Genomic DNA, 25,283 nt, shown 5'->3' with positions numbered 1-25,283 from the left:
CTACTACTACTACTACTACTACTACTACTACTAGAAATAATTGCCAGCAATGATTTGCAACCAGGATGCCATTCAGAGGCTACTAAAGTTAACGAATTTCCTATTTTAAGACTCATTTTACAGGGCTAATAGTAATACTTCGATAATATTTCATAGGAATTGAGAACTTAAATGGAGCTGACAAAATAAAAAAGTTGTAATGAGAAGTTATTTCGCAGTTTTTAGTGTTTCCATTAATGGACACAATGCAAAAAGTAAACTGAGTTGAAGTTGTGGTAAAGGTACTTAAATTTCAGTAAAACTAAAACCCACTAAGAGAATGAAAATGATCTTTCATACTCATCTGTGTTCTGAAGATACACACAAATGAAACATGTAACAAAGAGTTAACCAGGGCAAAAAATTTATTTGAAGTACAATGACTTTTATGGGTTTTAGAGAGTTGTAAGATATGATGTAGCCATTAATGAAAGATAACTACTCGGGAGTTTAAGGGCTAGGAGGACAGGAATGCCACATTGTCCACTTACAAGGATATGATTAAATTCATTCATCAAAACCTTTAGTTTGTTTCACTGTCTACTTTGTAAAAATACCATAAGCAAAATTTCAACTGTCAACATGAACTGTAAGTTATTCAAAAATAATTATGAAGTAATCCATTTTTGAATGGATTATGTACTGAAAACTGCCTAGTATAAAACCTTGAATTCTCGTCCTGTGCAATACAGCTGTCTCTATTCACTGTTTGCACTCATTTGTGAAACAATTGTTGAATCTCTAATTCAAAGCCAATTAAACATGTATATTATGCAGGATAATATAATTACAGCTGTAGCCCACACTAAAAAAGTTACACCAAAAATTTGCCTGACAATAGAAGGCAGCAGGTGGTGGTTTCACACACCCATCTACCAGGACCTTCCACTCAGTTCAAGGTTTGTGGCAGAATGTCTGATTCAGGTCCTTTTATTCCCACGTATAATAAAGACTCTTCCCTACATGCAGCCATTACAGCAATAATGCTTTCTTTACTTCTGTGGAGCCTTGTGCATCAATTAAGGGGCACTTTTAGAGCAAGTTTCCACTAGTGTCTCGTTAGTGTGGTGATGCTTGCAGAGGGGACATAACTGGCAGGTTGTGATGCCAGACACAGTACATTAGCTTGGACAGGATAGGTAGAAGTGGAGGATATTAAAGATTGCAGCATTGAAGCTATTACCTGAAACTTTGAGCTCCCTGCAGCCTAACAGTCACGGGTGCTTGCTTGGAAGCCATCGCACAAGCCAAAAAGTAAACTTCGAACATATCTTAGTGTGGCATGGGCTTTACAGAGATAATTGTTGCTCTTATTGTTTGGTGCTACGTTATTTTTAAATGTCAGGTAACCTCATTTCTCTTTTAAAACAAACTTTATAATCTCACTGTTTAAATATTCTTTCAGAGTATCACTCCCCTAATAACCCACAACTTAAGTCATGCAGATGCACATACTGATCTGGTGTTTGGTTACCATTTATTTCACTGCAACAGATGATTCATAAAACTTTACACTTCTGTACTGCAAACTGTTGTGCAAATATTTGCATTTTGTTATTAATACTGGCACATTGTTGCTAATTTTGAGAGTTTACATTGGCCTTAATTTTTATTTGTAATAAATATTTTCATCCATCCTGTAGGCTTCATTATTGGCTGAGTGAAGAGATATTTGTGAAACATCGTTAGCATTACTGCGCACATCATTCTTGGCAAGTGCAGACTTACAAAAATACCATTTGAAACATTAGTCTTTTATGCAAAAACTATTCATACAGCTTTCTCTGTGCTTAAATAGCTGTTTCTTATAACTTATTTGCTCATTTGTGATTTTCGTTCACTGTAGTGATGGGGGGAGAGTAGTGATGAAATTTGATACACTGCTCTTCAAACTTAATTTAAATGATAAAGATGGCGTGAACGCTAAAATGAATTAACTCTTCTCAGGTCACCACATCTATAGTGAAATGATTCTACCTCAGAAGATATTGAGTGATCCCTTATAGGTGCAGTGTTAATTGGAATTAATTATTTTTTAAGCTTTATGTTGAAGTAAATGTTTTAAGCAGCTCGCACTGCTCAATTTGATGAGTGAGTACCTAATTACGTGCTCTTTGAGTTTTGGTGGGACACTTCCTGCAAGAACTAGTGTTCCTTAATGATAAGCTAAAAAACATTATTCCTTAATACTGATACTGTTTGATAAGGCTAGTTTGAAATTTTCTGTGGTTCAGTCTTTTGTTTTATAATTTTACTTTCTTCCTTCTGCTTGTCTGAATATGCTTAAAAAAGTTGGAATGCAGTAGCAACTGCAGAAAGATGCATCTAAATACTGATTAACTACTCTACGGAGATAGAAGGTACTTAATTTTTACTAAACGATAAAGCTCCTTAGTAAATTTTGGAATTCATGTGGTGTGAATCAGAATATTACAAATTAAATATCATAGGAGAGTTGTGTTCTTTTACATTCTGTGATCTGTTGGCCAAGGCTGCGGCTAGTATTAAATATTAATTTACAGAAGGTTTTGAATGGGGGTTTACTTTGCTGTTGCCCTGAATCTTTGTTGTAATATCAAAGAACAGTGCATATTATCTCTCTCTCTCTCTCTCTCTCTCTCTCTCTCTCTCTCTCTCTCTCTCTCCGCCACTCTCTCACTTTGAGTGATTTTTATCACATTTCTTGATTAAATGAAGTAAAGTTATCTTGTTTATTCACATGTATTAAATAGAAAATCAATGAAAAGTTCTGCAGCTTATATAGATGTAAACTCGGTAGTTAGAGTTAACTCGTGCAACTGAGTAATAACTGTGAAATCGATCATACTGTTTTGTACAGTTTAGGAAGGGTTGCCACACTGTAAAAATGTAATGTTAAATGTGTTTGCAAGAAAATGTGCGGTGATGTCCATACGTAGTTTAAGTAATCTCCTTTAAAGTAGTAAATTTCCTTGGCTAATCAGCACTGAAAAATTAACTTATCTGTGCCTGCATGTCATGTCACTTCACTGCATTATTATGTAGCAGTTTTATTGTGAATCATTATCCTACTTCAGTGAAGTTCCTTCTTGTTTTTGGGCTCAAATTTTCTCTAACATTCACATTTAAAAAGATGTATTTTCTATATGATGGAACAGGCAGGTTCCTAATAAACAAAAAGAGATTTTTTCCTATGAAAGTCTGCCAAGTGGGGATTGAAATGGTTGTGCTACAGGTGGTTCGTAAGCAGTCCAAATGGGTCTTGCTGATGTGAAAACTCTCTAGTGAATTATTTTTCAACTGTTAATTATTTTAACATTGTGAAATCAAATTTTTAGCTGGAGTGTCATGCTAGTTAGTGTCAGGATATGTTTGCGCATTTAGAATTTTTGTCATTCCTCTGTTTGCTCAATGAGGAACAGATTGATTTGAATGCTGTAGGGTTTTATTAGGCATACATCGATTAGAGGTGTTTTGTCTTTGCCATTCTGCACCTTTTAAACAGAAATAGTGAGTTATATGTGGAGCTCTACAGTCATTAAACATGGAATGTGAGCACCATGAAAACTTGCAGTTTATCCAAACTCATTTCAAAATAGTAGTTATTGTAATTATTAGTGAGGAAAAGGGATATGTTCCATTTTAGAAAAGGGAAAGTTTCAATAACAAGTTTTTTTATAAATATTAAAAGGATGCTCTGGATTTGATCATCAAGAATCTTACTTTAATATTTGACACTCATAAAGTATTCTCAGAGTGCAAGTTTGTCATGTGGAAAAGGTGGCATGAGAGAAATCTATGATGTTAATAACTCTTCAGTTGGAGTGTAGGAAAAATCGCTGACTCTTCATTGTTGAAGACTTTTCCTGTTATAAGCTTTTTAAAATTACCCTGCTATTAGTTTAGCGGAATGATCATATTCTTACTGAACTATACAGGTCACTTTCAACATTCATGGTATAATGATAATGCATGACAACAAATTTTGTTGATTGCGGTTAATTGAGTACTGGGCAGGTCATATGTGCAATAAATATGTGGTTACATTATGAAACACAAGGCATGACTAATTTCATTTTTCATGGCCATATTTTTAAAATTCATGTCTTTCATGCTGTGTTAATGTTTTCTTTATTATAAACACAGTTGCGAAATATGTAATGTAAAGGTTTTTGCCAGCAGAGTAACAACTCGGCTTTTCTGACTCAAGCAAAGTAATCCCTTGAAAACTTTCTGTAAAATGTTTACTAAACTTCGTTTTGGAGCCCCTAAATGTTACAAAATATTGCTAACATTGAAAATATTCACTGTTAATGCAGAAATAACTACAGCTGCTTATCTTTTTGTGTGTTAACTTTCAGCGGATGGATCTGGGAGAATGCCCAAAAATACATGATCTGGCACTTCGTGCTGACTATGAAAAGGCCAGCAAAACAAAGGACTACTTCTATGATATTGATGTAAGTCAGCAAATTTATAGTTTATTTTTTGGCTCTTTTGTTAAAAGCCCACAAATAATAAATGAACTTGGAGGTGAGAAAAAGAATGTAAAACACACATTTAAAAAAAAAAAAAAAAACACTGAGAGAATGAAAATATCTTAGTATTTTTGATATGCCGCTCTAATGAATGTCTACCTGATGTTAATAAGAAATGTTATCAACTCAAATATAATGGACCAATAGGAATGAAGATTGTTACCCAAAGGGCTAGTGATTTTGCTGGCACTTATATTGCATGTTAGTTGTAATGTAGTTCTGTTTATGAACAGACATTAAAGGGAAGAAAAAAAAATCACCACCATGCAGCAATAGTGTAAATGCCATTTAAATTTTCTCTGTGTTACATATTGTAAAAAATCAGATATTGATCTGGTATTGTTTGGTTTATACAACTATTTTAAAATAGTTAAGTATCCTGTTCGCATGGATAAATTGGAGGACAGTGCCACCATAAACTTCTTGTGGGAAGTTTACTGTCATGGGTCTCAAGCATGTGCTTTTGTGCATGCATATGTACTTGTAAAAGACCTGTTGATTATAAAATCCCATTGGAGACAGAGCAAGGATGATGAGGGAAATCGGTATGTTCCTTCTCAAGTCATCCCAGTGTTTGCATTACTTCATTTAAGAAAATAAAATTAAATCAGGATTAAAATGATTAATGGAAAATCTCATATGAAGATGTGAAACAAATACTAACAAAGAGATATTGGGGGGGGGGGGGGGGGGGGCTGGGCTGGCCAGTACTTACCTCAGCTCAGTACAGCTGATAGATACACGGAAAACAACCGGAAATGTACGTTCTTAGCTTTAGGAATAAATGTTCTTTCATCAGGGAGGAGAGAGGGAAAGAAAGGGAAGAGGGGAAAGTGGATTTAGTTACTCACAACCCAGGTTATGAAGCAACAGGGAAAGGAAAACAGGGAGGGTAGCAAGGATGGAGGCATGGTTGTCAGAGGGAAGCCAAAGATATTCTACTGTAAGTACTGTGCCAGCTTCAAACCAAAGAGGATGCATACAGAAGTAAAAAGGTATATAGTATAAAGATAAACACAACTACGTAGGATGAAAAGGTGTGTGAATGGCTCAAGAGGAAAGGGAAAGAAGAGAAGACGGGAGATTAAATGGGAGTGAGGTTGCTTAACATAGGTTCAGTCCAGGGGGATGGTGGGATGAAAGGATGTGTTGGAGTGCAAGTTCCCATCTCCGCAGGTCAGAGGGACTGGTGTTGGGTGGGAGAAGCCAAATGGCTCATACGGTGTAGCAGGTTCCAAGGTCCCTAGAATTATGCTGGAGACCATGCTCCACTACTGGGTATTGGACATCTCCTAGGCGGACAGTTCGTCTGTGTCCGTTCATGCGCTCAGCCAGTTTAGTTGTCATACCGATGTAAAAGGCTGTGCTGATAAATGACAAGTGTAGTTTCACACGTGGCCCTGCCTTGAATTGTGTATGTTTTACCAGTAGCGGGGCTGGAGTATGTGGAGTGGGGTTGGTTACAGGGGTAGGAACCACTGGGTAGAGAAGGTAGTGTGGCAATATTGTAGGGTTAACAAGGATGTTACGGAGCGGGGGGGGGGGGGGGGGGAGGGGGTGAAAGGCAACTCTGGGTGGTGTGGGGAGAATTTTGTCAAGGGATGACTTGAGAAAGTCATATCCCTGGTGGAGTAATTTATTGACGTATTCGAGGCCAGGATAATCTTGGGTGACAAGGGGTATGCTTCTGTGCAGTTTGGGGGAGGAATGTGTTGCTTGGGAGATCTGTTTGTGGACAAGGTCTGCAGGATAGTTGCGGGACAGGAAAGCACTGGTCAGGTTATGGTGTAAGTGTTGAGGGATTCGTCACTGTAGCAGATACGTTTGCCGCGAATGCCTAGGCTGTAGGGAAGGGAGCGTTTGATGTGGAATGGATGGCAGCTATCAAAGTGAAGGTACTGTTGTTTGTAGGTGGGTTTGATATGGACAGAGGTGTGGATGTGAGCTTCAACAAGATGGTCAACATCCAGGAAGGTGGCTTTGGTTTTGGAGAAGGACCAGGTGAAATTCAGATTCGAAAAGAAGTTGAGGTTATGGAGGAAATTAAGGAGTGTTTCTTCACCGTGAGTCCAGACCACAAAGATGTCATCTATAAACCTATACCAGGCCAGGGGAAGCAGCTGTTGGGTCTTCAGGAAAGCCTCCTCTATGCGGCCCATGAAGAGGTTGGCATAAGACGGAGCCATCCTGGTTCCCATGGCAGTTCCCCTGATTTGTTTGTAGGTCTGGCCTTCAAAAGTGAAGTAATTATGGGTGAGGATGAAGTTGGTAAGTGTGATAAGGAACGAGGTTTCTGCAAGTTCTTAGAGTGGGTGTTGGGAGAGGTAGTGCAGAAAAACCTAAAAATCAAAGGTCCCTCACAAGGCCTCACAATGGCTTCCATAGACTTACTCACTCCACCTGAGTAACTAAATCCACTTTCTCTTCTTCTATTTCTTTCCCCTCTCTCCTCCCTGATGAAGGAACATTTATTCCGAAAGGTAGGAACGTAAATTTTCGGTTGTTTTTTGTGTATCTATTGGCTGTACTGAGCTGAGGTAAGTACTGGACAGCCCCTCTATCTCTTTGTTAGCATTTGTTTTAAATCAGGATTACCACACTTCGATTTGAACCACCCTTGCCTTCAATAACTCCAATTTTAAAGTAGTAAGTCATTGTGCTTTCTCAGTTGGCCTTTTGTCAGTCAGCAAAATCATTTTTATTGAGTTTTTAAATGTCACAGTTGCATTGAGAAAGTTGCACACCATTGTAAACTGACAACATAACAGTAATTACTAAATTATAAAAGCCCACGAAAATGAGGCTGCGTCCCAACAGGGCCATAGCAATGGCATTGCAGTATGTCACAAAAATTGACCAGTTTGCTACAGTATAGTGTCAAAATACACAATCCGCACATCCCTTTAATGCTTGTGTGATGCATATATGCACCAGGAAAAATGCGGGAATTTCTTGTATCCAGGTAGAACCACGAAATTTTTAGAATTCCAGGCGATTCCATTGGTTCAATTTTCAGTTAAATTTTTTGAAATTTTGACTAGTAAGAATTAATACTCTAACAAAGACTGTTACTCTTTCCCACTACTGCCACAGTAATAAAAAATGAGAGGAAAACCAAAATAACTTAAGTTGCAAAGGAAATGTGATCATGTACAACAGCAAAACACAGTGCACACAGAAGCATCTGCCAATAGCAAAATGTGTTGAACGCCTTAGGATGAAGACTATGCAATACTTCATACCAACAGACTGTTTCAGATGTGTGACATCACAATTGTTGGCATTAGGTTCATTTGTGGACTTTCCAGCAGGCTCATGCACATGCTTAGTTGAATCGCCTAAGAGCAGTACCTTCTTCCGCTTCTGGCTACTTTTTGAAGTGTGATTGTTATTCCTCTTTTTATTTCAAGCTCTCACGTCAAATGAAAACAAAACAGATTTGTGTCCGGGGGCTGTCAAGTGAAGTAAGAGGTTCGCATAATTACAGAAGGCTAAAGAAATTTGACTTTAATTAATCTTTTCTGTAGAGGCAGTCAGTTTGAAACAGTGTTCTCAGTCCAAGCTGTTGGCTAGTTTAAACTGTCTACTAAATTTAAAAGGCACGCTTTCATCTTAAGGCATTTAAGACACTATGCCATAATAAAAATCTAACATGAGATAACACGAAGCTGATGCTCAAAGAAAAATTAAATCCCCAAAACCATACTGAAAACCTTAATACCAGGTTGGAGCCTATTTCCGTGGGAATTTGGACATGTGAATGTGTACTTAAGCGTTTGACTCATTTAAAACTTATCATTGTGAGGAACAGCAACTTTGAAGAATTTCATGCCCAGAAGAGACATTTATTCATTGCTTAAAATGTTACTGGCACATTTACGTAATGTATCATAAAGTGTAACACGTGCAAAAAAGACCTATATTATATGTGGAAGCTTAGCTTTTCTTGTAGTTACTCTATGTATATTAATTTAAACCATTAACTTTTCATATTTCTGTGTTCGCGCTACTTAAGTGATGTTGCCATTCATGTCTTAAGCTGTGAATATCTGCCGACATCGGCTGGTGAGAACACATGAACTATGATTGGCCTTAAACAGCACATTGCAATGTCAATTTCAGTGCTTCGGAGATTAACGTGCTGTGTTTGGTGGAATTCGATTTCATACTTTTGCAATACGAGAATATGCAGTTTACATGTTGCTGCATATTAGAGATCTTTCCAGCCCCCCCTCCCCCCCCTCCTTTTTCGTCACTTAACACAGAAAAAAGTGCGATCACTAGGGGTAGTGTATTTTTAACCAGGATATCTGGGAAAATTAAAGATTTTCTTCATCTTTTCCACTTATATACCCTGTTGTGTGAACGAGGTTGTCAGTGAAAATTGAGCATTGTATTGAAATGTTTTTAGTTCTGTGTGATTGCACACCACATGCAAACTTAGTTTCACGTGATTCATAACCTGGTAAATGGTATGGGTACATCCATGTGCTACAGATAGTTCAGAAACTTTAGCCCTTCTGCCAATGTTAATTTTTAATTGTGCACTGCTCGCTCTGTAATCAGGAAATGTAGTTAAAGCCGAGGATTAAAAATAGTTTTCCAGTTCCAGTACTCGCAGAATATGCACGTTCGCTACATTAATGTAGGTGGTGGATAAGTTTTTTGCAACCAACAGTCCCTACTTATAATTTACCATGTGAACTTGATATCTGGTGAAGAGAGGTGCATATAATTAAATGTACAGAATGTGACAAAAAGCTAAAATAAAGTTATGCCTTAACAACAAATGCATGAATTAAGGGTCTGGGCGAGTAAAATTAAAAAGAGAAATGTAGCATTTGGCTTTAAATGGAAAAATTTAAGTGACTGGTGGGTTAGAACGGGGGAAACTTTAGTAAACTTTGTGCAACCTTCATTTTCAACTTCTATTCCAGTGCTATTTTTTAGGCACTGAATGCAGTATTTTCACTTGTGCATCTTTGTGTAGGCAATGGAGCATCTGCAAACATTCATTGCAGACTGTGATCGTCGAACAGAGCTAGCAAAGCAGCGTTTGGCAGAAACACAGGAAGAATTGTCAGCAGAAGTGGCTGCAAAAGCTAATAAGGTTCATGAGCTTGCGGAGCAAATTGGCAAGAAGTTAGCACGTGCAGAACAGTTGGGTGCAGAAGGTCTTGTGGAAGACAGTATGAAGTTGATGGAGGAGGTATGTATTATATTTACATATTGTCTTATGTAAATACAAAAATAAACACCCTCAAATTCTTTATACCATTCTGTTAAACAGCAGAAATTTCCCAACTTGTTGGGAATGATAAAAATAAGACTAGTGTAGACACAGTTATTAAAATATTAACCATCCTCTTAATAATATGAACTTGTAAACATAGGATAATGTATTGGCTTATCTTGTAACAGGCAAATCAGTAACTATAAACTGGATTTCATTCATTACCAGTTGACCAATTTCATGTTTTGTCTGAGGAATGTGGGTATTGATTATATTTTTAGTTCCTTTCTGTTAAGATTTTATTGAAATTATTAGGTGGTAACTTGATTGTTTTAGATAACCATGATACTTATGGTTTATTAGCCAGACCTGGTTATTGTTTCTCACAGATTGAAGACCTGAGAAAAAAGAAAAGTGCTGCTGAGAGCGAATATCGCAATTCGATGCCTGCTAGTAGTTACCAGCAACAGAAACTCAGAGTTTGTGAAGTATGTTCAGCTTATCTTGGGATACATGATAACGATCGCAGATTGGCAGATCATTTTGGTGGAAAGTTGCACCTTGGTTTCATTAAAATTCGCGAGAAGCTTGCTGAATTAGAGGTGAGTAAAAGTACCTGCAATAACACAGAATTTAGATTTAATTTTTTATGTTGTTAAAACATTGTTTTTGAAAGGTATTAATTATGCCTCTGGTTTTAGGAATTAAAATAATAGAGGGTCTTAGCTGAAATTTAGAAAAAGACATCAAATTTCTGTGCAAATACGAATAATGAATATTGGCAGGACATAATTGTAATGTATTAGGGACTGTTTTGATGAAAGTAGAAGAAAAAATTGTGGTGAAGGATCATAATGTTGCTGTGAGTGCTGTATTATCAATATAAATATTGCAGTTGTAAATTACACCTTTAAAAAAGATTGTTGGTAATTGTTTCTTACACAAAACACATTAATTATGGTCCACATTTGTAATTAACAAATGAAATGTGCAATGCTTGTGAAGAAAGTGTAAGTACACAGAGGACAGATAAAGCATAGTAGTGTTTAATCAGGAAGTACTTCATTCCTAAAAGATAGAAAAGTTGGAGGGAATGAGTGCTGTAAATACGAAATATCCACATCACCTAAGAAATGTATACAAAATGATACTGCAGGATAGAAAGCTACAGTAAGAAAATGAAAATGCTGGCTACATGTCTTTCCTAATATTTCCTGCCTGACTGCATCAAAGAGTTCAGCCAACAATTATTTGTGCTATGTTTGGTAACCCTTGAACTCTAAAGTTGAGGGCTAGTGTCTGTAGTTTGCCCTCTAACAACATAAGATCTGTATATACTTCATGGGAGGCGGTAGAAATTTATTATTAAGTGTTTAAATCTTAAATGTTTAGCCTATGAAGGTGGTAAATATGTTGACAAAGTGCCAACATGAAGAGTTCTTTTTTTGGGGGGGGGGGGGCAGATTGATAGAAAGAATGGTCTCACTAAGAACTGTTGAATATAGGAAGAGGAGCATAAAATTGATATTCAAAGAGGAAGTAAGAAACTAAACAAGATATCAGGAAATTTCAGACCTAGGAAGGGAACAAGATAGCCAACTTCTCACCCTTGACTCCATTATCCGCGAGTTTTCAAATCTCTTGTATTATGCTTGGACTCATAACACACTCATTTTCATCTTCAGTTTGCAGTAAAAGTGTTTATCAAATGTGTTAGTTTTATAATACAAATCACATAGAAAGTGTAATTAAAACACACAGTATTGTGGAAAGGAGGATCATTGCATAGAAAATGAAACCTAAAGAAATAAAATGACATAGGCTCCTTGTCAATATCACTGTACAAAATTCAGAAATAATGTGAATCCTCTGAGGATACTTTTAAGTAATAAATCCTTTAATGAAATTTACATTGTGCTACTTCGTAAGGCCCTTCATACTGGTTTATTTCCTCAAGTTTGAACTAGAATGCTTAGCTTTCTCCAGCACCATATCACCTACTGCAGATTCTAGTATCATGATATTTATATTATGCTCCTTTATTGTAGTTTGTGTGCAGTTGTCAGAATTTAGTGTTTCTGCTATTTTCCATGCTTAGTTCCATGACTTCTTGTAGTCATGAGTTTCATTTGATCCATAATGATATATTGACTATGACTTTGCAGATATTTAATTTCTGCAGCTATCTTGGATAATGCTGGAAGTAAGATTCTCAAATGTAATATTAGATTCTCACAAATAGGAAGAGTTGCTTCAAAAAACCACCTCCATATGTTCCGGCTGGAGCAGTCTGATATAACCGTTTTTTGTGTGCATGTGTGCGCGCCTCAATGTGTAACAAGCCTTTCAGTTGAGCCTGTCTACAACTCAACGGGTTCATTTTGTAGTGAGTAGCAAACTATCCTTCTCATAAATTGTCAATATTCCAACCTTGACTTCACATTGTTTTCTTCATCTGTAATCATACAGGAAATACTACTGTACAAGACTCTTAACACAGGAGTAGCTCCTGTCTTGTCAGTCGTTTACAAGGCAGTAAACATAAATTTCACAGATCATTGCATAACAGGACAGGAAAATGACATGAAGCAAATTTTGGATTCTTTTTCTTCATGGATTGCTCCCAGCAATACACTGAGGGCAATTACTAGGGCATGCTGCGCTAGTCAATTTTGGCTCTATGATTTACAGAAAAAGCCAATGCAAGTACTTCGCTTGGTCACAGTTACTGCGGTCACCATGCAGCCTTGAAGATACATGGTGTCCCTCGGTGTATGTACTTTCCACATGCAAAAATGTTAAGCTGAAAAGCTATGGTGCTCCCATAATTATTAAATTGTTGTTTTGTTTATAGGTCTCAAGCATCATTCATCAATAAGGTAGTTGTAGGGCTACCCACAACTTTAGTGGAGTTACACATAACACCATGACTTCCCTTACCTTAACACATCTAGGAATGTTGTTACATCCCACTTGTATTAGGCTTGTTGCTCTGTTTGTATTAGTTTACAAGTTTCTCACTGACCTATGTGGATCTAAAAGTGCTTGTAATTTTCGGTTGTCAGTTGAATAGATTGGATTCTATTTTTTATATAAAGCCCTGTGTAAGTATATAATCAGTTACAAGCAATAACTGAACACTATTAGGTACAAAGTCGATTTGCTTGTAATATAGTGCCACAGCTTAACTTCTTTTATGAACAAAGTTAATAATACGCTACAAATTACCATAAGGCAATTTTAACCCTTTCAAGTTTGTGGAAGACAAAGCCTTTATGTTCACTTGTCAAAATTATTGAAAAGGGCTACTTAAAGATGGAGTCTTGCCTTCCCTGACCCATTCCTTTATAATTCCATTGGTAAGCAAAATGGCTGTGTTTGTGAAAGTCCTGTCAAATGGCATAATGCAAGTTAACATTGTTAGAATTTGTAAAACCCTTTTACTAGCCTGCTGTGTTAGATGTATTATATTAAGATGCCTTTAATGGAATCCTTCAGACAGTACCATGATTAGATGTCTGTGTGGGTACAAAAAATTGCTATCCATATTCTCATCTTCCATACATGGCCAGCTCCATAGATTTTGTTAGCCTGTGTGAAAATTTAAAGGTGCAAGAGACAGGTTTAGTGAGAGTATATGTTTGGACATTTATCTTCACATGCAGTGCATATTTGCAGCATATAACAGAGACAAAGAAACACACACCTCACTGTACACTCAATAACAGTTCACTGCAGTGCTACACAGTCATATGTGATATGTGACAACCTATTTAGCCTTTAGACAGTGGAAATGCAGGCCTCACCTACAGCAAAGCCTTACTAAGTAAACCAATGAAAAAGCATGACATACATAAATGCCAAAATTTAAGTTAATGATAACTGAGGATTTGTTACATTGCAAAATGAAAATGGAAAGTATGTAGTGTTGAAGTGCAAAGAAGAGCTGTGGAAAGCATGAAATGTCAAATAGCACAATAAAAGTACACCTGAGGATGCAGGAAAAGTTATTGGTAAAGAAATGCAGGTGCCAAAACTAAAATGTGTAGCCATTTTCTTTAAGATTTGTTCAATCATTCAAGTCAAGAATTTGAAATGGGATAATGGCATTCAACTAAAGGAGTATATTTTTACTGTCTGTTGCCATATCACACTCTAGTCTGTTTCCTCCTTTCATTCGCTGGTGAAAGAATTTGTCCAGCAATGTACCTCTTGTTATGGCTGACTCCGTTGTCAACAAATTATACATCAGAATGAAGGCTGCCACTGGAAGAGTGCTAGCCATGCTGTTGAAGAGTGGTGAACTGAAAAATCAGTGGGCAAGAACTGAACTGACATCAAACAGAAGTGACCAGTGCCAATGGGGTACTGTGAGCAGACGTCTTTGAGGCAGAAGCTGCACACGGTGGATATGTGGCATAGGAACTTGTCCATATGTGTGGGGAATTTTTGGCCCTTTTGTCATTGTAGGGGTCAATTTATGATCTAAGAAATCCAGAGATCTTTCAGCTAAGAAAGAAAAAAGAATAAATAAATAAACGAATGAATCATGACAATATTTTATGTTTAAAAGTTGGCTACATTATGAACTGAACTGATACAAAATCAACATTTGATCTCCTACAGCAAAAGTAGCCCCCTGATGCCATTCCTCATTTCTGAACAGTAATCTCATTTGCATCGTTGATTCAGTGTAGTATGTTTATCATCTAGGTAAAATGAAAGAACACTGTTAGCTTATCTGCTGGCAATAAGCAAGGAGAATTGGCATGCAAAACCTGTAGCAATCAGCACAGATGAGTACTTAGTTATCAGCAGCATTGGTGGTGTTGCTGCTGTAAAACATGGAAGTTTGTAGGACAGTGAGTGACTTTGCATGTTAATGCTTTATTTGTTAAAAATGTGTGTAAATTATCAGTGCCTATTTTGCATGTCTGTTGTACATTAGTGAAAAAAAGATATGGTTGGATATTGAGATGATGTGCTTTCCAACCCATCAAAACCACAATTTATAGCTCAAGACAGTTTTGAAAGCACTTCCATTTATTTTAGCAAAAAGGATAAGTTAAATCTCAGATACTTACTGGAACACAGTTAAATATGAAAAACTAGATGAGTAGTTCATGCAATCCAGTTTAGTCGCTTAATCTCCAAAATAAGCTTTGAATGGTTGCAGCCATATGATCTTCATCAGTATTTATTGATAATGCCTTAAACACCAACAGAGAAAAGCTAATGAGTGGATGAAGTTACAGATAAAGCAGAAAAAATAATTTAGAGAGGTGTGGCAAGGAGAAAGCAATGTGTATGGTATTAATTGTAGATCCACGGAGGGAGTGGTGCTGGGGAAGGATGCCATGCTGCTTTCCCAAGTCAACACATCTGAATCAAGGTCTAGATACTAAAGATTAAAGTGTGTGATGGGCAGTCCATATTTGACCTATTCTTTATATATTACAGTGTGTTTTTCTCAGCAGCACTGCTGTAGGTATTTCTGGTAGCTGAGGAACTGTTAGGCCATTTATGCTGACGTAGCAGTATTTAAAGTGTTGGAAGGTGCACGTGGCAGAAACTAAGTTAACACTGCCACAAGCAAGCAAGCTTTGCTATTTTGAAAGACTCACCCAAGTTGATAAATTTTAGCACTTCATTTGTCATCAGTTTCATAATACTGGAGATTAATTTCCAGTAAGACATTACATTTTACAATTGATTTGTTTCCAACTTTTTCTCGCGCTTTGTTCATGCAGAACTTAAGGGTGTGTACAATTCAGGACAGCCGGGAGATCTGGGAAAAACCCAGGAATTTTTTCATCTGGGAGAAAACCAGGAAAAACCTGGGAACTGTTTAGAAATATGGGAATTCTTTGTTTTTGTTTTCAGTTAAATTTTTGTGATTTTGACTGGTAAGAACCAATATTGTAACAACTGATGTTATTGTATCCCGCTACTGCAAAATAGTACTGCAGGAGGACTGTGAAATTAATTGGAATTCTATTTCCATTAATCTTGCGAACACAACTGCTGACGTCTGTGCTGGTGCGTTGTCGTGATGGAAAGACTTTTTTGCAGTCCAATTCTGGCGTTTATAATATGCAACTGCTGAACGTTGCGTGGCGCCCCCCCCCCCCCCCCCCCCTTCCCCCTTATGGACCTTGCCGTTGGTGGAGAGGATTGAGTGCCTCAGAGATACAGATAGCCGTACCGTAGGTGCAACCACAACAGAGGGGTATCTGTTGAGAGGCCAGACAAACATATGGTTCCTGAAGAGGGTCAGCAGTCTGGATGATTGACTGACCTGGCCTTGTAACACCAACCAAAACGGCCTTGCTGTGCTGGTACTGCGAATGGCTGAAAGCAAGGGGAAACTACAGCCGTAATTTTTCCCAAGGGGGTGCAACTTTACTGTATGACCAAATGATGGCGTCCTCTTTGGTAAAATATTCTGGAGGTAAAATAGTCCCCCATTCAGATCTGTGGGTGGGGACTTATCAGGAGAAAGAAACCTGGCGTTCCACGGATCGGAGGGTGGAATGTGAGATCCCTTAATCGGGCAGGTAGGTTAGAAAACTTTAAAAAGGAAAATGGATAGGTTGAAGTTAGATATAGTGGGAATTAGTGAAGTTCGGTGGCAGGAGGTACAAGACTTTTGGTCAGGTGATACAGGGTTATAAATACAATATCAAATAGCGGTAATGCAGGAGTAGGTTTAATAACGAATAGGAAAATAGGAATGCGGGTAAGCTACTACAAACAGCATAGTGAACAATTATTGTGGCGAAGATACACACAAAGCCCACGCCTACTACAGTAGTAAAAGTTTATATGCCAACTAGCTCTGCAAATGAAGAAATTGATGAAATGTATGATGAGATAAAAGAAATTATTCAGGTAGCGAAGGGAGACGAAAATTTAAGTCATGGGTGACTGGCATTCGACAGTAGGAAAAGGAAGAGACGGAAACGTAGTAGGTGAATATGGATTGGGGCTAAGAAATGCAAGAAGAAGCTGCCTGGTAGAATTTTGCACAGAGCATAACTTAATCATAGCTAACACCTGTTTCAAGAATCGTCAAAGAAGTTTGTATACATGGAAGAGGCCTGGAGGCACTGGAAGGTTTCGGACATATTATATAATGGTAAGACAGAGATTTAGGAACCAGATTTCAAGTTTTAAGACATTTCCAGGGGCTGATGTGGACTCCGACCACAATCTATTGGTTATTAACTGTAGATTAAAACTGAAGAAACTGCAAAAAGGTGGGAATTTATGGAGATGTGACCTGGATAAACTGAAAGCATCAGAGGTTGTACAGTGTTTCAGGGAGAGCATAAGGGAACAATTGACAGGAATGGGGGAAAGAAATACAGTAGTAGAAGAATGGGTAGCTTTGAGGAATGAAATAGTGAAGGCAACAGAGGATCAGATCAAGTATGTAAAAAGACGTGGGCTAGTAGAAATGCATGAGTAACAAGAGGTACTGAATTTAATTGATGAAAGGACAAAACACAAAAATGCAGTAAGTGAAGCAGGCAAAAAGGAATACAAACATCTCAAAAATGAGATCGACAGAAAGTGCAAAATGGCTAAGCAGGGATGGCTAGAGGACAAATGTAAGGATGTAGAGGCTTATCTCACGAGGGGTAAGATAAATACTGCCTACAGGAAAATTAGAGACCTTTGGAGAAAAGACAACCACTTGTATGAATATTAAGAACTCAGATGGAAACCCAGTTCTAAGCAAAGAAGGGAAAGCAGAAAGGTGGAGGGAGTATATAGAGGGTCTATACAAGGGCAATGTACTTGAGGACAACATTATGGAAATTGAAGAGGAGGTAGATGAAGATGAAATGGGAGATATGATACTGCGTGAAGAGTTTGACAGTGCACTGAAAGACCTGAATCGAAACAAGGCCCCTGGAGTAGATAACATTCCATTAGAAATACTGACGGCCTTGGGAGAGCCAGTCCTGAGAAAACTCTAAACAAAAGCAAAATGAGGATAATGAAATGTAGTCGAATTAAGTCGGGTGATGCTGAGGGAATTAGATTAGGAAATGAGACACTTAAAGTAGTAAAAGGGTTTTGCTATTTGGGGAGCAAAATAACTGGTGATGGTCGAAGTAGAGAGGATCTAAAAAGTAGACTGGCAATGGCAAGGAAAGCATTTCTGAAGGGAAATTTGTTAACATTGAGTATAGATTTAAGTGTCAGGAAGTCTCTTCTGAGAGTATTTGTATGGAGTGTAGCCATGTATGGAAGTGAAACATGGATGATAAATAATTTGGACAAGAAGAGAATAGAAGCTTTCGAAGTGTGGTGCTACAGAAGAATGTTGAAGATTAGGTGGGTAGATCAGGTAACTAATGAAGAGGTATTGAATAGGATTGGGGAGAAGAGAAGTTTGTGGCCCAACTTGACTAGAAGAAGGGATCGGTTGGTAGGACATGTTCTGAGGCATCAAGGGATCACTAATTTAGTATTGGAGGGCAGTGTGGAGGGTAAAAATCGTAGAGGGAGACCAAGAAATGAATACACTAAGCAGGTTCAGAAGGATGTAGGCTGCAGTAGGTACTGGGAGATGAAGCAGCTTGCACAGGATAGAGTATCTTAGAGAGCTGCATCAAACTAGTCTCAGGACTGAAGACAACAACAATAATATGCAGCTGTAATAGTTTTACTCTTTTCCAAATAGTCGATGAGGATCACCTCCTGCAAATCTCAAGACAGTCACCATAACCTTTCCAGCCGAAGAAATGGTTTTCGCCATTTTTGGTGCTGATTCTCCCTTGTTAACCCATTGTTTAGATTGTTCTATGGTCTCGGGAGTATAGTAATGTATCAGTGTTTCATCCACAGTGACGAAACAATGCTTTAAGACCTGGGGATTCTTTCTGAACAGTTGCAAACCTTTCTTGCAATACTTCACACAATTCAGTTTTTGGTTGAGCATGAGCAATTGCAGAACCTATCTTGCGGATAGCTTTCTCATGTCCCAAATGTTTATGCCAGATATACGTATCTGTTCATTAGAGATGCCCAAAGCACTAGCAATCTCACGCACCTTAACTTTTCTGCCATCTATCACCATATCGTGGATTTTATTAAAGATTTCTGTAGTCGTAACCTCGACAGGGTGTCCAGAACATTCAGCATCACTTCCAATTGGCAAAATTTTGAAAACACTTATAAACTGTTTTAATCGAAAGTGCAGTCACCGTAAGGTTTATCAAGCTTCTGTTTAGTCCACTGAGGCAGTTTGCCTTTCATAAAGTGATGTTTAATCACCATATGAAATTCTTTTTGTCCCTTTTTTGACAAATCATTAGACTTCCTTGAACGAATGCCAAACACAAAAAAAAAAGACCGGTATGGCTGAAACTTGGTGTGCGTTCTTTCCAAAGATGCTACTAACTAAACATGACCTCGATATGTGCCGGTGGTACCATCTCTCGGACTTTTCAAACACCCCTCATAGTTCCTCCCAAACCAACACACACAGATTTACTGTGGCTAGTAGCAAAACAGAATAGCTCAGCCTCAATAGAAAAATAGTGAAATAATGTGCTTTCTTCACTTGTGGGTAATGATCTTCCAGCCACTTAACCATTTCTTTCAACATTTACAAATCCTCCAGCATGTTGCATACCACCACTTATAAAGCAGTGGTTCACTACTACCAATTTACTTTCTTCATTTACTACATAAACACATACAGGGGTAGATTATACAGCTGCTTCTTGTCCAGTAGTGACTCTGAATTTCATTCTGAATTACAAAACTGTAGTTTTCAGCAAAATCCGTTAACAAAATTACTTTTTCTGGGGGTAGATATTCTTTCAATTTTTTCAATAATTTTGACTGACAGGCGTTAATGAGTGTGGTTTAAATGCCTGTAATTTTGTTAACGACAAGACTATGTATTCAAACACCACTTGCAGGCTGCTTTACTAATTCTACATGATGATCTGTGTTTATCCATTGGTTGAACTCAATTTAATCATCAGTATCTTTGTAAGCTAATTTGTTACAATAATTCTGACAGTTTCACTGGGACGCTTATCACAGTGATAAAGGATGCAGTCGAAGTTTCCAGTCACGTACAAGAAATTTTATAAGCTCTTTGTATGTTTCTTCAATGTGTTCTGCATCCAAACGCAAAGGATGACTCTTTATATATAAATTCTGAATGCTAATTGTCTTTCGCTCCTGGTAACACTAAAGAATTACCATGTAATCAGCAATAACTTTCTTCCTGTTTGGTTTAAGAATTGAGAAAATACCCATTTCTGTTTTCATTTTCCTTGCTTGTCGAACCACATGCTCACTAACATTGAATTCTGATATGTTTTCATTTGACAAAGTGGGTGGAGCTAAAATTAAATTTTAACTTACACTAACCACTTTTCGTTTTATTAACAGTATAATGGCTTCAAAATCTTTGGCTTTCTTAACAATTTCATCATCAAATTTTTCTTCTCTATGATCAGAATCTTCAATACTGCAATTGAATGCCCAGAACACTTTCTTTCCAAACCATGTTTCACTTTTTCTAGCTTCTTTCCACTGTATGAAGCCTAGCTGTGTTTTGGAATTGAGTGAAGTTTTAAGGGAGAGCACCCCAAATAATGTTAAGCTTTATTTGCATCCTCAGTACCTTGACTTTTTAGTTCTGATTCGTGAAATGTCACCTCCGTCTCATCTGCACCACTTTCATTTCTATCACTGATGCCAGTTTTCTGTTAACAAATCTTACAGCATGTTGTGCACAGTTTTTGGTGTGGTTTTATATAGATTCTTTTAGAATTTAATGTTTTAGGCAGACAAGCAAATTGGCCTCAAAGATTTTTTAATTGTTTGTGTTTTCCAAAAGGATCAAAAGTTCTTTGATGAATTACAAATACTTTTAAGTAAAGGTATCTGTGATGTCCACATATAGTAGCACTTTCTTGGTCTTCACTCAGCTCTTTTATTTTTGTAGAGTTTTTACTAAGGTGTAGGTTGTCAGATGACATGGTGTTTTTAGCCATTTTCCAATAGTGTGTGAAACCATTTTCCATTGCAATTAGTTGAGCACTTCACTTGAAACATACTTTTTACCAGTGGACTGATAGGGCCACACCACAAACAGATATGACCTGTCTCACGAAAAGACAGAGAACTGAGGACAAATAGACTAATTGATGCTTGCCAGTTATTCTCAACAATGAATTTCAGTACTTGTTGCATTGTTTTCATGCCTATAAAGGTTTCAAACAAGCCACTGCTGTCTGAAAACTTTCACTGTGAGCAGGTGATTGGCTGAGCAAACACACACATTATGTACATCATAGTGTTTAAAACATTGCTGAATTAATCAAATGATATTAAATAGATTTTCACACTTCGTTAACTTGCCTACGTGGAATGAATTATAGCTAGAGATGCTAATTTGGTACTTGTGCACCTGAGACAGTGAATGGATGAACTTCAAATCACAGCAAAAAGTATTTTGTATTCAGATGTGTGTGTAAGTTAGCAGAAGACCCATTCAAATTTTTATTATATTAGAAAACTTACAATCTGGGGGATCATTCCCAGCAGATTGGAGAAATGGTGTAAGCATTTTTCCGTATCCTTGCAATTTTTATAAAATAGGAAGTTGGCATATTAAATTTTTAAAAATTTTCTTTGTAACTTCACTGCTTCAATAACTGGATATGTTAACTATATGCCTTACTTAACTACTGAAAAAAATTCCAAATCAAAAGCTTGATAAACATCCAAGTTAAGGTCATTATGTAGATAGTACCATTTTGCATTGACATTCTTGCAGAGCCCAATTATCAGAATATCACTGCATTTAAAATTAGATATGTTCTTGTAGTTTAGTCACCGATAAATTGTAGTCTGAGACCAAAAAGATTTTGCAGAAGTTCCTATGTTATAAGCAAAAGTTTTGTGAAAATCTGAGATAGGGGTTACAAATTCTTGAATCATTGTGTGTTTTGACATGGAATGACCTTGCCCCTTTCTCACATAAAAGTTTTAACAAATTTGAAGTTGCTGTTTTGTATCTAGTATAAGAACGCATCTTTTTACGTGCAAAACAAGCCACTAAATCAGAGTTCCTCATTGCCATCAAGTGCGAAACCAAATTGATTTCAGTTTGACTTCTTGCATTGACGTGAAATAAGCTTGTTTCACCTTACAAGAAATTATGCACTTGGTGTCCATTTTATTACACCACTCTCACTGTTTACTGTGATGCATTCATTATGTAGTCATTCAGTCACTATAAAGTGTTAACTGAAGGTGCCAAAACTTTGCAACTCATACTTCTCACATAACCATTGACCACATTTGTCATCCACAACATGCTTCAGACTGCACACAACTTACGGTCAGGGCAATGCATGGTCACTACATGCAAGTCCCCAGGGTGCTGCTAAAGTGGCCTGTGGCCAGTAATTGTGAACAGAAACAGACTTCCAGGTTCCAGACTTTGTTTCCAGCTAATATTAAACTCGTCAAAATGTAATGGCTGAAATTAGTTTATATCAAGTTACATTGTTAGTTGTATTCTTAGGAAGTAAACTTTTCATTAAGAGGTGTGTCTAGGTAGTATGACTACATTGAAACTCCATTGTAAAAAGTTTGTTAATGTAGTAACATGCTGAACTGTAGATTATTGTATCTTTCTTTGGCTTAGTTATTAGGTTAGTTGTGTGTCAACATATACAATACTAATCAGTTGCAGAGAGTATGATTTATGAAGACAAAACTACATATGCCACTGGATGTTACTTTTTTGGAGTAGAAGCTGACACATTATTAGATATGCTTACCAACAACTCTTACTGTGCAGTGTTCAGTAAATGGAAGTTACAGAACTGATTAGAATATTTTGTTTTATTTGTTCACTCTGGTTGTTGCTAATAATAAAGAAGCAGTGTTTCTGAACAAAAACATATTATAATCACTGAATTAGGTAAACATAGCACTAAGTCTAAAAGATTTCCATTAAATGTATTCTGAAGACAATAATTCAAACATAAAACAGGGTGGTGGAAGGGATTTAAAAATTATAACAGAACAGCTTGTCCTGGCTTTCCCAGTGTCAGGATTTGTATAAGCTGTTGGTGTGGCTTTTCTCACTGGTGGAATGTAAAAATTACAGGTCCACTGAACCAAGCTCAGTATCTATCTTTCCAGTGGACAAGTATACATATAGGACCTATGACCTGTCTTCTGTACTTGTCACTACTAACTGTTATATGAAGTATTGTTACATATGTTTTATTATCCAATAATGGAAAAACTATTCTTCTTGTGGTGCCACCTAAATGGGCAGTCTAGTGATCATGGGTGAGACGGGTGGTGGAGAAATTGGACATGGGGTGAGAAAAGGAAGTAAAGACTGGTGATATTAGGAAAGTATTTAAGTGCAACAAGTAGTTGCAGTGGCTTAAATTTAATTCATATTATGTTCAACATTGTATTACTAGCGAAACACACTGAAATTTTATAATGAAGTAAAAATCTTTGTATAATGTAGCTTATGTACATTAGAACTTAAGTTTATAAACTTGTCTGTTTGTGACGTTCAATGTTTTTTTCAAGTTCAGATTGTATCACTGCAGTCACACAATTTCCAGTGTTCTGGGCCATTAACAGACTTCTGTTCACTATACCTTAATTCTAGGTGTTTCTTTCACTGGATTCCTTTACTTAATTTCTTTGTGATCAGTGTGGAACATATTCCAGGAGGAAGCAGCTTCATTATTAATACAGCCAATACAAAACATACACCATGTGTAATATTAATAATATTAAATGTGTAATATTGGCCTTCAATTATTCTAATGTCACTGCATGCATTGTTTCTTGCAGAAAACTGTAGAAGGACGGAAACTACAGATGCGCCAGTCATTGAAGGACAGAGATCGTGACCGTGAGAGCCGTGAGCGTGAAAGGCTCCGTGAAAGAGATCGTGAAAGGGAACGAGAACGGGAGCGTGGTCTCAGTGGTGGCTCAAGTAGGCACAGCCGTGACAGGGAAAGAGAGCGGGAGAGAGACAGAGACAGAGAAAGAGACCGGGATAGAGACCGTGAGCGTCGTCACAGACATGGCAGCCGTTCTCGCAGTCGGGGAGATAAACGTTCACGCTCACGCTCAAAGTCGCACAGCTCCAGGTAGGGATCATATGTTTTCATGAACCCATGCATGCTGTAGATTAACATTCTAATAATTGAGTGCAATGACAGAGGTGTGTACACAAAGTATAGTTTTTCACTGTACATTCAATTGAAAGTGAGTTGGTTTTTTGTGTGCTCTTAGTGTCTTCTGGAGACAGATGAAAAATTGTTTTATAAATTGTTTAAATTTAAAAATTTATTGTAGTTATTGCCCGCTATTTCTGAAAGAGGTTGCAGATTTAAATTAGTCAACAATAAATGAAGCGTTGTAAAATAAAAACTTAAGTTTTCCATTAAAGTGGAAAAAATTTTCATCGCAAACCCTTATTGTACTGTACATCGTTGGAATGCTTGTGGGAAGTGCTATAAAGTGGCACCTCTTCCATCATTTTAGCTTAAGTAGAAGAGTTGCTACAGCAATTTCAAATTAGAGCGGTCTTGTGTTTGATAGTTTTTGACAACTTTGCATTGCCTTATTTTCAAAATGGGTTGATATATTTTAATATAGTTGGGTATTTTTAACCTGTGTGTAGGCTACCTCAGTGACCGATTTAATCAAAATTCGGGGCAAGAAATAAGATCAATGTCTTGTCTTGACATGACATGACATGACATGACATGACATGACATGGAATGACTCTTGATGTGATGTGCTGGTCAGGTGGGGAAAGATTTCAGTTAAAGGACTGAAATACATTTTTCTTACAGATCACATCGGTCACGTAGCAGCAGTCGGTCTAGACGTTCACACCGTTCCCGCTCTGGTGACAGGAAGGATAGATCACGTTCCCGTGACAGGAAAAGGGAAAATTATGAACATTCTTGACAGTTCCAGCACTAATTTTGGAGGACTATAGCTTTCTTAATTTCAGTTGTATTTTAAAGACACCATATACCAGTTGTTAATAATATTCATACATTTTTGTTACTGTTCAAAATAAATTAGTGTGCTAGTAGTGATTGTTTTCATTTGTTTGTTGACACTTAATGGCTGTTCACTGAATTTTGTTTCACCTGTATTGCTGACTAGTAAACATTTGGATAAAAAAATAGGTTAGTATAGTTGTTTCCTTTGATATAGTATTCCTTGTCTATTGTTTTCTCTCATAGCATAGCATTGATAATATGGTTTTCATGTTGTGGTTTCACCAGTCTTGGGAAGAAATATTTAGTTCATCAGTACCTGACAGTTACCTGAGGTCCAGACCAATCAGCAACTGTTTTGTCAAGAGATAAAACAAGAGCCTATGAGAATTGCAGAAATTGGTAAGAGTTAGAATAAAAATTGTCAGGTTTGGCATCGGATGGCCTCTGGTA

The 25,283-nt window shown here is 37.3% G+C and overlaps 1 protein-coding gene across 3 annotated transcripts in view; it reads left to right on the top strand.

Moving 5' to 3' along the window:
* The window catches only part of LOC126334623 (putative RNA-binding protein Luc7-like 2), a 39,204-nt gene extending 14,186 nt beyond the window's left edge, over positions 1 to 25,018 (top strand). For all 3 annotated transcript variants that reach the window (XM_049997055.1, XM_049997054.1, XM_049997052.1), the window contains 5 exons: positions 4,380 to 4,478; positions 9,547 to 9,765; positions 10,179 to 10,391; positions 23,662 to 23,963; positions 24,675 to 25,018. In XM_049997055.1, coding sequence (XP_049853012.1) covers positions 4,383 to 4,478; positions 9,547 to 9,765; positions 10,179 to 10,391; positions 23,662 to 23,963; positions 24,675 to 24,792 — 948 coding nt within the window. In that variant the 5' untranslated portion in view covers positions 4,380 to 4,382 and the 3' untranslated portion in view covers positions 24,793 to 25,018. The remainder of the gene's footprint in view (positions 1 to 4,379; positions 4,479 to 9,546; positions 9,766 to 10,178; positions 10,392 to 23,661; positions 23,964 to 24,674) is intronic.
* The last annotated feature ends 265 nt before the right edge of the window (positions 25,019 to 25,283 follow it).

The sequence above is a fragment of the Schistocerca gregaria genome, chromosome 2 (genome assembly GCF_023897955.1).
Source record: "Schistocerca gregaria isolate iqSchGreg1 chromosome 2, iqSchGreg1.2, whole genome shotgun sequence".
Lineage (NCBI taxonomy): Eukaryota > Metazoa > Arthropoda > Insecta > Orthoptera > Acrididae > Schistocerca > Schistocerca gregaria.
The sequence above is the reverse complement of the archived record's forward strand: the minus strand, read 5'-3'. Positions and strand labels throughout refer to the sequence as shown.